Genomic DNA, 14,840 nt, shown 5'->3' on the forward strand with positions numbered 1-14,840 from the left:
CGGATCTTCCTGGGTGGGGAATGGCGGGCCATCGACTGGAAAATGACTCCCCAAGGTAGGAGGTCTGAGCAGACACTGAGAAGGTGTGTCTTAGCTCTATAGGAGCCAAGGGGAGCGGGTAGAGCCTGTACAGAATGATCCCACAGAGCAGGCAGACAGTGGGCTATGGCTCACTCTCCAAAGTGTGGACACCACTGTTACCTTCTCTAAGTAGCCAACTCCAAAGTCACACACCCAGGCAAGGGCAGTGTGAGGGAAGGGTAGCTGCCATGGGCTTGCTCTCTCTTATACCTTTTTACTAGCATTATGAAGCCTCAAATCACCCTACATGAGTATGGAGAGAGAGAGAGAGAGAGAGAGAGAGAGAGAGAGAGAGAGAGAGAAGTAGCCCTAGCATCCTAGCATTCAGGTCTGACAAAACCAGGCTTTTGACACTCTGCAGGTCTCCCAGGCCCCCTATGGGGGTCATAGCGCCAGCTTCCCTCTGGCTTGAGCCTGGCTTTCCCACAGCCTAGGGATTTGGTGACTCCCTTGTCCTGTTCCTCCTCCCCCAAACAAAGAAATGTTGCCTTTGATGTCAGGAAAATGTGTTCCTTCCAGCTTTGTCTAGGAAACACAAAGACAGTAAACAGGGGGTGGGTGAACCCAGAACTGAGATTTTTCTGGGAATAAGAATTAAGATCAGACTCAGGGTCTCTGGCCATTTCCCAAATGCAATGAGTTTATCACTGCCAGGGACAGCAAGTGGACAAAGCTCTTGGCAGTGACCTCTGCTGATTTATGAAGGGTTCTGGTGTGTTTTCCCCGCTCTGCCGACAACTGGTCCTAAGGAAAATGTGTATCTACCTCCGCAAAGTGCGAGAGAGCCATTGGCGACTCAGCCAGATCCTGGGTGCGGAAACAGGGGCTGGAGAGAAAGAAATCTGCTCCTTTCTTCTTTGCCTCTTCTTGCCTTCTGTCTGGCCCTCACTTCCCTCTTCTTTCCCTCCACCTCCCTCACTCTATTAGGGAGATGAGGATTGACCCCATGGCCATGCCTTCCCCCGGGGTCACCCTGAAGGGAGGACAAAAATGGCTCCATCTGTCTTAAGAAACCAGTGCTTTAGGACCTGAACTGCATGGGTGTGTTAGCCACACACTTCCCAGGGCTGGAAAGGACTCAACATCCTCTGATGAATCGCATCCCCTTCATCCCCTTCATTTTCCCTCCCTGGGCCCTCTGCTTGCCAGGAGGATGGCTGAGGTCAGTAAGAGTCTAGGAAAGATGTAGGAGCCGGGGTGAGCAAGTGAACCATGCTGTCTCCAGACCACACCTGCTCCAAATCAATATTTCGCTGTCCTGGCCTTCATTTGGAAATGTCCTCTTTTTAGACAAAACACTGAACCTCTGGTGAGGCGGCTGTGTGTTTGTGGGGGGGGGGGCACTCACATGAATGTTTGAGGCCCTGGGCTGCGAGCATGCGGGAGCAGCTGACCCTCTTAAGAATATCGGTATGGGTCTTCCTGGGCTGTGGGCTCCTAAGAGAGCACAGACCTCATCTTCCAGCTTTAGAACACCTTGCTGAAGTGGGAGCCACTCAGCGGGGACGTGCATGGCGGCCAAGAGCCCTCTTGTGATTTTTCGAGTGTCCTATTTTTCTTTCTGCAGGTGTCTGTGCCTCACGGTGGCCCTCCATTCCTAAGTTTCCTGGTGTAATAGCCATGCTTGGGGAGCTGTCAGGTCCCTTCAAGGAAAACGAGGGGCAGAATGGGATGTGGAGAGGGGGGGCCAAAGGAGAGGGAACTGGGCCCCGAGCCAGAGGCTTGGATTCAAGTCCCCACTTGGCCCGTTTCTAGTCCTGCCAATCACACTTTCGGAGCAGAAATAGAAGGAAAGGCACTACAAAATGATTATACATGTCAAGTAATAATGATCGCCTTGTGTTATGATTGTGTGTGTGAGAGGCGGTGAGGACGAGACAGAGGGAGACGATTACAGAGAGAAGAAATGGTTTGGAGCAAAGAGGCCTGGGGAACAGGGTTCAGCTGCACTTTGTGCTGCCGGTCTGAAATAGTAGTGAGATAGCCCCATTTTACAGACAAGGCTGCCGAAATTACACCAGGCGGGATGCCTCGTTCACTGTTGGCAGAGAACATCTGAACCCAGAGGCCACGCTCCTCCCACCTTGGCATGCTTGTTTTCAAGGCTTTTTCCTCTTCACTGGTTATAGCCTAAAGGGAACCAGTGTCCCTTGGCTGAGATACAGTGCGCCCTTCTGTGCGTAGGTGCAGGGGTGGTGGAGCTTCCTCCCCAAGTCTTAAGTCTGGGCCAGTCTAATGCTAGGCATTGCCCCTTCTCACCATTCCCTGCTGAGAGCCTACCACCACCACCACCCACCACCACCACCACCACCACCACCACCACCACCACCACCACCACCGTTGTTAGCAATGGAAATGGCAAAGACCCAGGCTCTGGTGTCTCAGAGAAGAGCAGATCCCGAGCAACTTGCCTTGGACACATACGTCTGGGTCTTTGAGCCTCTTCTTTCTAGAGACTCTTAGCCAAAGAGTCTTTAGCCAAAGATCTTTAAGTCTTGGGCATGGTCAGCTGAATCCTAAGGAAAATGAAATTCTTTCAAGACAGGTCTTACAGGACAGACCACATGGAGGTATGTCGTCACAGCTCAGCGTCTACTCAGTGAGCAAAGAGAACAGGAGGAGCCACGGCGACACGGATCGCAATGAGCAAAGACTAATCAGGCCAGCTCGGTGATTGGCTGCTTTTTGCCGCACTGGGGACTGAACCCTGGCCCTCCCGCATACTTTATAGGCACATTCTCTACCCGTAAGCTACGTTCATAGGCCCAGGGATGCCTCTCTGGATGACTGTTTTAGGGATCTTAAACGAGAAGCCTCCATCTGGATTTCTTGGGCTTTCTAAGAAGACAGGGTGAGGGGAGGGAGACAGTAGGGAGTGGTGGTTGTTTCTGTATGAGGGGTCATTTGAAAGTCATATATGAATGCGACAAAAATGATCCCTCGCGTTTATCCTGCACGGTATCTCACAGATACAACTTAACTGGCCCAAGGCACAGGATTTTAACGCTGTTCTATCTCTACTCTGCGATAAGGGCAACAAAGACAGCTTCAAATATCCCCTCCCTCCTCCCACATATTGACATGGAAGCCTGTTTTTCCTTCCCTCTTCAAGGGTTTGGTACTAAAAATCTCTGCTCAGAATTAGCAACACAGAAACTCCAGAGTTTAATTCTCTGCTCCCTTCTCTCCAGGAACTCCTGGTAATAAACAGAATCGGCTCACAAACAACTGATTTGTTCTTTGCAGACTCATCCCTCCCTCTGCTGCTTGTCACCCTAAAATAACACCACCCACAGAATCTAGTGAGTAACCTCTGAAGCAAGCTGTGATGGGATTCCCTAGTGATTGTACACGGTGGACCGGGATGTGTTCTCTAACAGAGCGTGTGCACCAGAAAACAGGCTCACAACACCACTACCACAAGGATGGACAGATTTCCCCAGGCTCAGAGGACTGCTTAGGACAAATGTGAACCCTTACTCCCCTATTACACTTTGGCTTTCAAGCAAAGCAAAGACTAGATCACCTTGCATTCCTCCACCAAACTGATCTTCAACATCTAAGTTCACATACTCACATACTCATCTTCAACATCTAAGATCTTCAACATCTAAGTTCACATACTCAGAGGCTTCCTGTCTGCTCATGATGGGGGTGGATCTGATGGTGTCTGTTTATCACCCAGACCTCATCCTGGTCTTGAAGTCTTTGGCTAGTCCATGAATGAAGAATGTGGACTTCAGAGAGTTCTGGTCACGTAGATTGAGGGCTGTTTCCAGGAAGGGACATGCCTATACAGCTGCAGATTTCCAGTGCCTCCAACATCTGGCACATAGTGAATATTCCAAGTTTTGCTGAATGTAAAATTAGACACCTAATTTAGCTGGTCCTTATTGATCACTACGGCTGTTCCTCAAGGCTTTTTGAAGTTGAAAGCTAAGTAACAAATTGCCCTCCTCCCCTTTACCATGGTAGACACAACTAAGAGTCCATGACTCAAGGACATTGGTTGGTTTGTCTGCTTGTTTGTGGGGGCAGGGTCTTGCTATGGATCCCTGGATGCTCTGGAACTTGCTATGTTTATTAGAGTCAGACTTGAAGTGGTTTCCTTGCCTCTGATGACAAGCAGGAGCCACTATGACCAGCAAGACATCTGCTTCTGGACTACTTGAACCCCCACACAGAGTGCAGTTAGGCACTTACAAAAGGCAAAGAAAGTGGATTCTTGCTTCCATCAAAGGTCCAGACACTCCAGGTGCAGGGTGGGGATGGAAGTCTCAGAACTAACATAGGTCAGGGAGGCAGTGGAGCTGGGACAGTTAAGAAGGCAGGGTGGGGATGTACACGCCATAAAGCCAATGAGGGAGGTTACTCTGCTCAATTCAACTGCCAGTCCGTTTGAAGGACAGGTTTCCAATCCAACTCGATCTCAGTGACCCGTTTGCTCTGTTTGTGAAGAATGATGGGTGGCGAGGTAAGCTCTGTCTCACAGTGACGAGCCACTCAGACCCCCTGTTTCCTGTGTAATTCCATCACGGAGGTCACTCCACACAGGTCAAGGCTTTCCAACTCAAATGGAGGATGGATGGTCACAAAATCAATAGATGGAGAATAGACAAATGATCGAATGACCTAGAAACACAGTCCTTGGACCATCCTCGGTTTCTCTGAGGCTTTAAAAACAAGCCACACAGCCACCAGGCTGGTCATGGGACTCCTAATGCCTTTCAGAGCCCACAGGGGCTCACAAGACAAATGCACTCTGGGGACATTTGTTAGGGGCCTATACTTCCCCTGACTTCTCGCCCCCTAAACCTGCTAGTGAGGCATTTAGGTTAATAGCAACCCCCAAGCTTCAGATCTCTGTCCAGCCCCAGCCTTTGGATTGCAACCATCTGATTTACCCTCTCCAGTGCTTTCTGGGATGAGTAGTTTAGGGTGAGCATGTTCAAGTACTGTCTCAGGACACTCAAGGACCTCCACAGTTTGCTTTCTTTGTTTTATTAAAACAGAGGGTCATTATATAGCCCAAGCTAGGCTAGAACTCACTATGTAGGCAATCTTTGTGCCTCGAACTCCCAAGTGCTGGGGCATGAGCTGGGGCATGGCGGCACATTCCTTTAATCCCGAGTGTTGGGATTAAAGGAATGTGCCGCCATGCCGGTTCTGGTGGTGCAGGCTGGTAGGATTTGCTAAAGAAGGCAGAAGCAGGTGGATCTGGAATTCGAGGTCAGTCAGGACTACACATTTTAAACCAGGCTGTGGTGGTGCACACCTTTAATCCCAACACGCGGGAAGCAGAGGCAGGTGCAGGTGGATTTCTGTGAGTTCGAGGCCAGCCTGGTCTACAAGAGCTCGTTCCAGGACAGGCACCAAGGCTACAGAGAAACCTTGTCTCATGGGAGTGGAGCCCCCTGCTGGGGTTGGGGTTCTTAGGAAGCAAAGAGACCAAAGAGCTTTCTCTGCTTGCACATAATGATCCAGCATGAAGGCAGCTGTCCAGGAGACGGGACAGAGTCAGCACCAAGAAACACGCAAGCACTTCAATCTCCCAGTTAGCCAAGGACAGAGATGAGCAAAAGTCCCGTAAGTCACCCAGTCTGACACTGAGTCCCGGCAGCCTGAGCAGATCCAACACAGTGAAGTGCAGGTGTCTCCTTCACGATGGCGGATGGCTCTGAGGGATAATTTGATTTATAGTTTTTCAACTTCAAAGTTGTGTAAGAGCTACATGGATCTCATATAAACTATATGCTGAGCTTTGATCTTCTCCCGGGCTGGCTATGTGGCAAGTAGCCCCTCCTAACGCTGAGGAGCAATGGCACAAACTATACCACAGCTCAGCCACAGGAGCCCCAGAGAGAAAAACTGAATGTATATGTTCCCCAGTGTTGTCCGTGCCTCCACGGCGCTCAACCAGACACTGGGTCAGTGGATGCATTAAAAGAATCTTTTGAATTAATGATATTTCCAGCTTAACCATGAATGAACTGAAGTGTAACACATAGTAAATCAAGGGACATCTGGATACTGAGAGAAGGGTCATCTCTCGGTGCTTACATATGAAAATATCTGAAATTTTGACAAATGTGTCTGGCATAAAAGATCAAAACACATTAATGACATTAGGAAAATAAAGTAGTAAATGCTTTCACTTCATTTCGGTGGACCAGTCACTGCGGTCACCTGTCTCTCTTTATTTTGCCACCTCTCACCCGAGGTAGAAGTTCTGCTCTATCTCTGCTCTGTGGGAGAAGGAAGGAAGACTTAGGGGATTTAGGTGTCTTAGTTACTGTTTCTATTGCTGTGGTAAAACACGGTGACTGAAATAACTTGGGCAGGAAAGGGTTTTCTTCACCTTACAACTCCCAGGTCACACCCCATCACTGAAGGGAGCCAGGGCAGGAACTCAAGGCAGGAATCTGGAGGTGGGAAATGAAGCCCACACAATGGAGCTGTGTGACTTACTGGTCTACTTCCTCATCTACCCCAGGATCATCTGCCTCTGATGATCCCACCCACAACGGGCTAGGTCCTCCCACATCAATCATGATTTAAAAAAAAAAAAAAAAGCTCCACAGGTCTTTCTGGTAGGGTGTTTTCTCACTTGCGGCTCCCTCTTCCCAATGATTCCAGCTTGTGTCAAGTAGGCATAAAACTAAGTAGGGCATTAGGTGGCATTCCCTAAGTCAGGCTGCCAGGGAGACTGTATATTTGTATGTAGAAACACACTTAAGGAGCAACAGGGAAGAGGCTAGGAATGAGAACTGACATAGGAAGGGAGCTTTATTTGAATTTATAGTAGTTAGGTCTTGATACATCTTCCTGTCTAGTCTACTTCACAGGCTCGCCTTGGACATAACACATTTGAAAAACCACATAGAACTGTACTAGTGAAGACTGGATATTCAATATCTTACCAAGGCACAATGTATTTATTATTTTTCAAGTTCTCTCATCAAATCTCCTTTGAATAAAGAAGAGCCCAAGCATTCAGGAGGGGAAGACTGGTTGAGCAAACAAACTACGGCTCCTCCATACCAAGGAAAGAGCCAGGCAGTGATGGCCTTGTCTGGCCCTCAGACTGCTCTGTGCAATTGTAGCAGGAAGCAGATGAGCAGTTACACATCATCTGTGGGGTCCTTGAGGGCCAGACTCTGAGCAGAGGAGGGAAGGAAGGAGGTAAGCAGGGAGAGCTTGAGGAGAAGCCCTCTGCAATTCTAAATCCCAATGAAAATGTCAGCATGAATTCATAATCTCTCTTTCTGCACACACACACACACACACACACACACACACACACACACACACGTGTGAGGTGGTGGGGGCTGGTCTCAAACTCTGACCTAGCTCCCTGTCTCAGTCAGTCTCCCAATTGCTGGAAGTACACTTATGCCCAGCTGAACATATCCTTATTGCAGATTACAATATATTTCCTATCTCTGTCCACTAAAATTACAGAGAAAAGATCAACAACTTAGCACCAGTGAGCACTAAATGTCCACAATGTGACCCCTAGGAACCATTTGCCACTAAGAAGAACTGGGTGTCCTTTGAGACAAGGCTTTCTCCAGGCCTAGGACAGTGCACAGAACCGTGGAGGCATCATGCTATTTGGATGACATTAAAGACTAATGGGGTCACATCGGAAGGAATCAACTGGCTAGAGATTCTAAAACCCAGCATCAATAAAAAAAAATTCAGTAAAATAGATTATAAAACATATCAAAAGTGTTTAAATTCATGAGTTTAAAAGACATTGAAAACAAACAAAACTCCAGTCAGCCACCAAATGAAGATGATACCAAGCCACTCATTTTGTTTGAAACTAGCAACGAAGAGAAAGAATCAAATATTCCACTCTTCTTACATGAACGCTGATACTAACTAGTTAATTAACTAGGAGCTGAGAGGACTGCCTCCTTTTGGAAGCTGTGCAGCTCGTCAACAAGAAGAGAAAGATAATGAGAACATCACCATTTCACAACCCTAATTAACTTCAGCAACAAACACCCGAAGTGGCTGAAATCACATATACACATACACAAAGTGGCTAAAAATCACACACACACACACACACACACACACACACACACACACACACACACACGACATTATTGCATTCCTCCTGAGAAGACAGCACAATAAACTCCACAAAAGTCAAAGCTAAATCCAGTTAAATATAAAAATCAAACACCCGATTGATAGGAAATATTGGGTGACAGAGAAAGGTGTGTAGCATGCAGGGCTGTCACCAGAAAGATCCAGGTGGGAACCCTTCATAGGATGAAACATCTAACTTCGTCCAATATTCACAGGGATGGGAGGAGAGAGGGAGAGAAAGAGAAAGATGAAATATAGTTAAAGAACACTCTTGTTGGTCTACAGTACTGTGCAGATTCCTTGTGTGGAATCTGATTTTTAAATGGTGTTTTAGAAATCATGTATGGGACTATTAAAAGTTCATACACTTGTCTGCTGTGAGATAATGCTCTTGTCCACTGTAAAGATTTGTCACTTGTATTGGTTTAATAAAATGCTGATTGGCCAGTAGCCAGGCAGGAGGTATAGGCAGGGCAACCAGACTAGAAGAATTCTGGGAACGGGGAAAGGCAGAGACACAGTCGCCAGCCAGATGCAGAGGAAGCAGGATGAGAATGTCTTACTGAGAAAAGGTACCAAGCCATGTGGCTAAACAAAGATAAGAATTATGGCTTGATTTAAGTTGTAAGAGCTAGTTAATAATAAGTCTGAGCTAATTGGCCAAACAGTTTATAATTAATATAAGTCTTTGTGTGTTTCTTTGGGACTGAACGACTGTGGGACCAGGTTGGAGAGAAACTTCCATCAACACTTGCCTGCTGGCATAAAGGAGTTATTGACATTTTATTAAATTGTGGTAATGGTAGTGTGGTAACGTTAAAGGAAAAAAGGACATTTCCCCCTCCAAGCAGCCGGGTAACATGCAGGTGGGGACACAGCTCAAGGGAGGTCACGTACTGATGACCATTGAGGTTGGATGAAGGCTCATAAAGGTTTGTATTTCTGCTCATTGCCGGCTTTGTGTTCAAGAGTTCCCATGAGAAAATGCTAAAGAAAACCCTTCCTGTGTGGTACTTGGAGTGACACCCAGACGGGGAGAATCATGGCTTGACATCAGCATCTCTTTCTGAAGTTTTGACCTTAAAACCTCACAATGGCTTCCGTGTTTCAGGCCATGTGAGCAAGGGGTTCCCAGAGAATTTCTCCATCCCCCTCCTTTCTGAGTCACACCAGTATTGTCCCCGAGAGCATACACATATACACAACTGTGCTGGGGGAAGAGCCCTCATGATTTCAGGATTTAACTCCAGAGCTACAAAGAGCCCAAGGGCCTCCTGATGTCACAGGGAGGAGACTGAGTGTTTGGTACCAAATCTGCCCAGCACAGGCAATCCGTGGGTTCAGGATGGAGGAGAGAAAGGGTGTGTGACAGCTGTTTTCAGCCCGAGCTCTCGAGCAAATGACAAGGGACACTGGACATGGCCTCGTGCCATTGTTTGCAGTGGTGTAACTGCATAGACGATTGTCATTGGCAGGGCAAGCCTCCTGCATTCTCTGCCTACAGCATCAGTGAGCAACATGACTGAGCCCTGCAGAGTTGAGTCCCTCCTGTGGTCATCGTTTGACCCCAGAGCCTTCTCCTTTGGGGTCTTCTCAGACTGCTAAAATGGCCTATTTATTTGTCACCCGGCCCTGGGCCTTGCTGAGGACAAGTGTTTTTCATCTGTTCTTTGTGGTGTCTCTCACCATTCTCCAGGGCCTATGGAGCTGCTCGGAATCTACTAACTGGATGGGTTGGTCACCATGGAAGCAGTGCAATGGGAGCATTGCAGCTGGACAGGGTTGGGTTTGACTCTTGATCCAACCAGCTCACGATTCCTACTTTACTGATGTAGCATTGCTTTGAATCTACTCCTGACCTTGTATAAGAGTTTAGATTTTGTAAAACATTCCCCCCCCCCACCCCGAAAAGATAAAGCAAATAAAAATGGTTCCACAACACATAGTGGTTTGACTTACAATGCCTTGACTTTATAATAGTGTATAAGCAATGGGCACTCAGTAGAAGCTCTGCTTCAGATCTGGATCTTTCTCTGACTACTGCTGTTTGGTGTGATCCTCTTTCTAGATGCTGGGAAGTGAGTGAGCAGAAGCTCCCAGTCAGCCTGTGCTCCTGAGGGAAAGAGCTGGTCCCTCACAGGGTTCTGTATGCTAAACTGGGAGGCCCTACTGAGTACATTTTAAAAGGCTGCTTCAACTCATGACAGGTTTACCAGGATGCAGTCCCAGCTAGCATTCTAAGTTGAAGAATGGCAACGTTCTGTTACATTACCCCCCCCCCCCCCCCGTGTACTTTTCTGGAATAGCCTTGACTAGTGGACTTATTCATAGGAAAAGCTGATATTCTAACGAGTCATAAAACCTCTGACTTGTATCAAAAGGTTGGGCTGTGAAGTGGTTAAGGAACACCTTATGATACGATGATTTGGGTCACTGAGCAAACCTGGGCGTCTTCAAATGTGTGTCTGCCTCCGTCTTTGACATTCTGACTGGTTCTCTCATAGCTGTGGGAATCCAGGTTGATGGCACTCGGGGCACCTGGAGCTAGAAACTCTTGCCAGATTTCTTCTACCCTCTTGGCCACGTCCTGTAAAGGCTGCTTCTTGAGGTCTTGGACAGCCAGCCAGAACCTGAAGTGAAATCAGAAACACGGTCAGTTCTATTCAGACTCCGCTAGGGATGGCCCCAGAGCTCACGGGCATCCCCATGCCTGCCTCGATGCCACATGGGAGTTCCTTGGGGACTGCTCAAAGGGCAGGGTGTATTATTGAGAACAGTAAAAAAGACACACGTGAGAAGATGAGCTTCCAGAGACCACAAGAAGTTCTTTACCCTCTGCCTCTATAGAGAGATTTCAACCCAGCACAACAGCCTCTCAGGCTAGGGAATTCCTGTTTGGTGTGGAAGGGCTGTCTTGTAGAACATTAAGCAGCCACTTACCCCCAGTTCACCAGACATCACCAGCATCCCTTAAGCTGCAGCAACTAACTAGCAAGTATCTCTGGATATTACCAAAGTTCCTGAGAAGTACAAATTCTGCCAGGTTGAAAGTCAACCGCTTTCCATTCAGGTTCCTATATAATATGTGTTCCTTGCCAAATCTGGCTGGGGTCATTTGGGGGCATCAAAATAAGGAAAAGGAGCTTGGAGAGGAGGCTATGCAGTTAAAAGCACTCACTGCCCTTACAGAGGGCCTGGGTTCGGTTCCCAGCATCCACAGCTCACAACTGCCTGTCACTCTAGTTCTAGGGATCCAGTTCCTCCTCTGGCCTCCACAGGTATGTGTGATGCACATACAGATAAATAAAATTAATAAAATAAAACTTTAAAAGGGGGCATGCCACAAAAAGCAGGCATAACCTTGGAATTATAAAAGATATTTGGTTTGGAATGAATCACCCAATCATGTTAGAGAGGAACAAATAGGGCCATTCACATTAGTACTGAACACGGTGCTGGGCACTAAGTAGGTATTCAGTACTGAACACGGTTCTGGGCACTTAGTAGGCATTCCATAAATAGTTTGGAGAGGGTTTGTCTGAAACATAGCTGAAGGGACATCTCTACCAAAAATTCTCTACGGAGTGTGAGAGAAAAATATCTCCCTCTCCGCGCTTCTCATCACCATGCCATCACCCCTCAGCATCTGTCTGGGAGCAGCTAATGACAAGCCCCACATGAGCACTGTTCCGCAGAGAGCAGCAGTCGCCAGAGCCAAAGCAGCTCCCAGGCCCTGAGGATGATCCCAGGGCATCCTATCACAGGGACCCAGCGCTGGGTAGCTCATTCTCCCCTGCAAAGGGGCCAGGCCAGTGTCCCCAGTGAGGTACTGCAGGCTCCATGTTGTATGAGTTGCACAGCCACAAGTAATAGAACAAACACTTTTGTCAACGAATGGAGAGGACGAACATAGATGGACCAAAAAGGTAGAAAGGACATTCAATCTGCCATAGAATTTAATCCAGAGTAAGATGTACTTGTTTTTTGTTACTATTATTATTATTTTTAAGGGTTAGCACGTTTTCCTACTGCTCAGGGAAATGTTATTGAAGTCAAATGTGTGGCCCAAAGGCGCCACCCAGCGGCAGACTGAAGTACTGCAGCCCCAATTTCCATAAGGAACATTTTTGGGTTCGCGTGCTTGTTTTTAGATCGTCGATCTCATGGAATAATCTCTGGGTCTCTCTTCTTTTCGAGACAGTGTTTCTCTGTGTATCTAGCTCTAGAACTAAAGAAACCTCTTCTCCTTGAGCCTGAAGATCAAAGAGGGAAGCGAAGATGAGAACATCCCTCTGTCTGGAGAACAGGGAACTCGGTTCTGTTCTCAGCCTGGTTGTGCTGCTGTCTGGAATTGTCCCTTCCCAGGTAGTCTTTCATCAGCTAGGAAATGGGTACAAAGTGGACGAAGGGGGTACAGCAAAATTCTGAACAATTTCCCAGCCAGACTTAACCCCCTGGGTGTGGGCTAAGGAACAGCCAAGTGGAGTGCCAGTCAACAACTCCCAAATCAAGCGTTTAGAATTTCAACTTTCTCCAGCGGTCGGTCCAGCAGTGGTCTGGGAAGGCACTGCCAGGCCTCTCGCTAATGTTCCATATCATTCCCCACTACTCAATGCCCGCCCTCCTTGGAGCTCATGTCCTTCTGGCCTCCGGGGAGATGAGTCCACAGAGCTTTATGGTACCTACTGGGCCAGTGCAGAGCAGGGAGTGGCCTCTGGGCCAAGGCGCTGGCTATGGACAGCCTTCGGGGTCACCTGTGGGGCCTCAGTGACTTCTCACACACCTAGATCGTAAGCCGGTAATGTTTTTTATTTTTTATTTTTTTTTTGTCTGCCTCCTCCATCCGTGTGACCTGCGAGGTCACATTCTGCCATCTCTGTCCCTTGCTAGTCTAGTCTGCTATATGGGAGCCAGGGAGAAAGGCATGGGAAAGCCCTGGGATCTCTGAAGTGTCTAATCTCTGCAGGCTCCCAGTGCTTCCAGGGAGCTTTAGGGTCCCTTTACAAAATGACCTAAGGGGCACTGCACTGCGCATCCTTAGTCTGCCTGCACAGGGGCAGAGTGGATGTCAGAACAAATTTCAGAATCAAACTGATTCATCTTTATATCAAAACCAAACAAAACAAAAACAAAAGGTTTCTTTCTTCAATTAAAGCTGAGAATTTTTGTTTTAAAAGCACAAGGAAAAACAGTGGGCATGCCATGGGAGAGGGGGAAGTGAGGTGGGGAGGAGAGAAAAGGCAGGGAGGAAAGAAGAGGGGGGATGGGAGGGGAGGGGAGGTCACAGAGTGTGCGAGAGTGACACTCCCTTGACGGCTTTCTCTTCCTGTGTACAGTGGACTCAGCCTGGCCTTCTGTCTGCCTTGGAGATGACCTACCTCGTCCCTCCTAGGTGACGGCAAAAATACTGTCACAACAGCGTCCTGACATCTCAGGTGTATTTACCATCTTGGCTTGGAGGAACCTCTGTGGCGATTAGAAATTCAGAACAGGCTGTCATCTGTGTGTGCCCGTCTTCCCACTCCAATGGTCTGAGCTGAACTGGGAGCTCAAGCCAACTCTCCCATCCCCACTGTCACCAAAAGAGCCACAAAAAGCTCTCTGCATATCCTCTTGTGGATGGGTGACCCACTGAGGACAGAGAAATGGCCGCTCTTATCAAAAGCCTACAGGTACCGTTCCTTCCAGGAAGCGGTTAGGCGTCAAATGCCAGCAGCTGCGTCAGAGGCAACCATCCTGCACTAAGCCTTCGGCTGGAAGCAGGGAGCCTTAGAGACTGTCAGGGAACAGGGGCTCCAGAGTGTGCAGAGACCACCTGGGCTGCCTCTCCCTGACATTGCCAATTGTCAGAGCAGCAGCCAGAGGCAGCCCTGTGCTGGCCTTTGATCTGCGCTAACGAGAAGAAAGCAGAGGAGAAAACTGGCCTTTGGGGTCCACGGAACTGGTGGGGGGTGTCCAGAGATGCTTTGCCTGCCTCCTTTCTCCCTGGATGCTGACAAGCAATGGGGTCTTTCTGCTCCAGACTGATTAGCACAGGAGAAACCATGAGCCATCAATCATTTGCCATACCATCAGGAGGTCTTCACAGCTCTGCACTTAGGGCCTTGCCTGTCTTTTTCACAAACCAGAATGTTCAGAGCCTACAAAACAAGCTCGGGGCTGGTTCCCAGAGCAAAGTGAACTCCTTGGCAGAAGGAAGTGTTGCTGTGCCCTCTGCTGGCCATTGGGTGACTCAGAACAATGGACAAAACTAGATTTTTGTCCCGTCTGTGCTGGCTGTGATGCTCAGGTACCCATAGGCACCACCCTAGCTGAGCTCTGCGCTGGACAGGAGCCACACTGCTGCCGATGGCCACAGCCTCGCTGGAGTCACCTGGCTCTGTTTTGTCATGTGTTTGGTCACTCTGGGACCCCACTAGGCCTCATGAAACTTCCGGGGCATTCCCAGGGCTTGGGGGCAACTGCCGAAGCTAAAGCTGGAGCCAGAACTCTGGAGGCAAAACCTGGCAGGCCCCTGTGCTTGCTCTTAATTGCTTCTCCCTTCCGCTGACACCGTATGGAAGTAGGGTCATCAATCTGCAGGTTCGAGGAACAACTCTGCTCTCTCAGGAGATGTTACAGCTCATAAAAAATGTAGGGGGACGCTCTTTGTTGCC

The 14,840-nt window shown here is 48.4% G+C and overlaps 1 protein-coding gene across 5 annotated transcripts in view; it reads right to left on the bottom strand.

Annotated features, from left to right (window-relative positions):
• Rgs6 (regulator of G protein signaling 6) overlaps window positions 1–14,840 on the bottom strand; it is a 513,656-nt gene that overhangs the window by 34,635 nt on the left and 464,181 nt on the right. For all 5 annotated transcript variants that reach the window (XM_041658039.1, XM_041658042.1, XM_041658043.1 and 2 more), the window contains exon 15: window positions 10,628–10,814. In XM_041658039.1, coding sequence (XP_041513973.1) covers window positions 10,628–10,814 — 187 coding nt within the window. The remainder of the gene's footprint in view (window positions 1–10,627; window positions 10,815–14,840) is intronic.

Source organism: Microtus oregoni, unplaced genomic scaffold, assembly GCF_018167655.1.
Source record: "Microtus oregoni isolate MIOR12 unplaced genomic scaffold, Mior012 000009F_ref0000495, whole genome shotgun sequence".
In the NCBI taxonomy this organism is placed as follows: Eukaryota; Metazoa; Chordata; class Mammalia; order Rodentia; family Cricetidae; genus Microtus; species Microtus oregoni.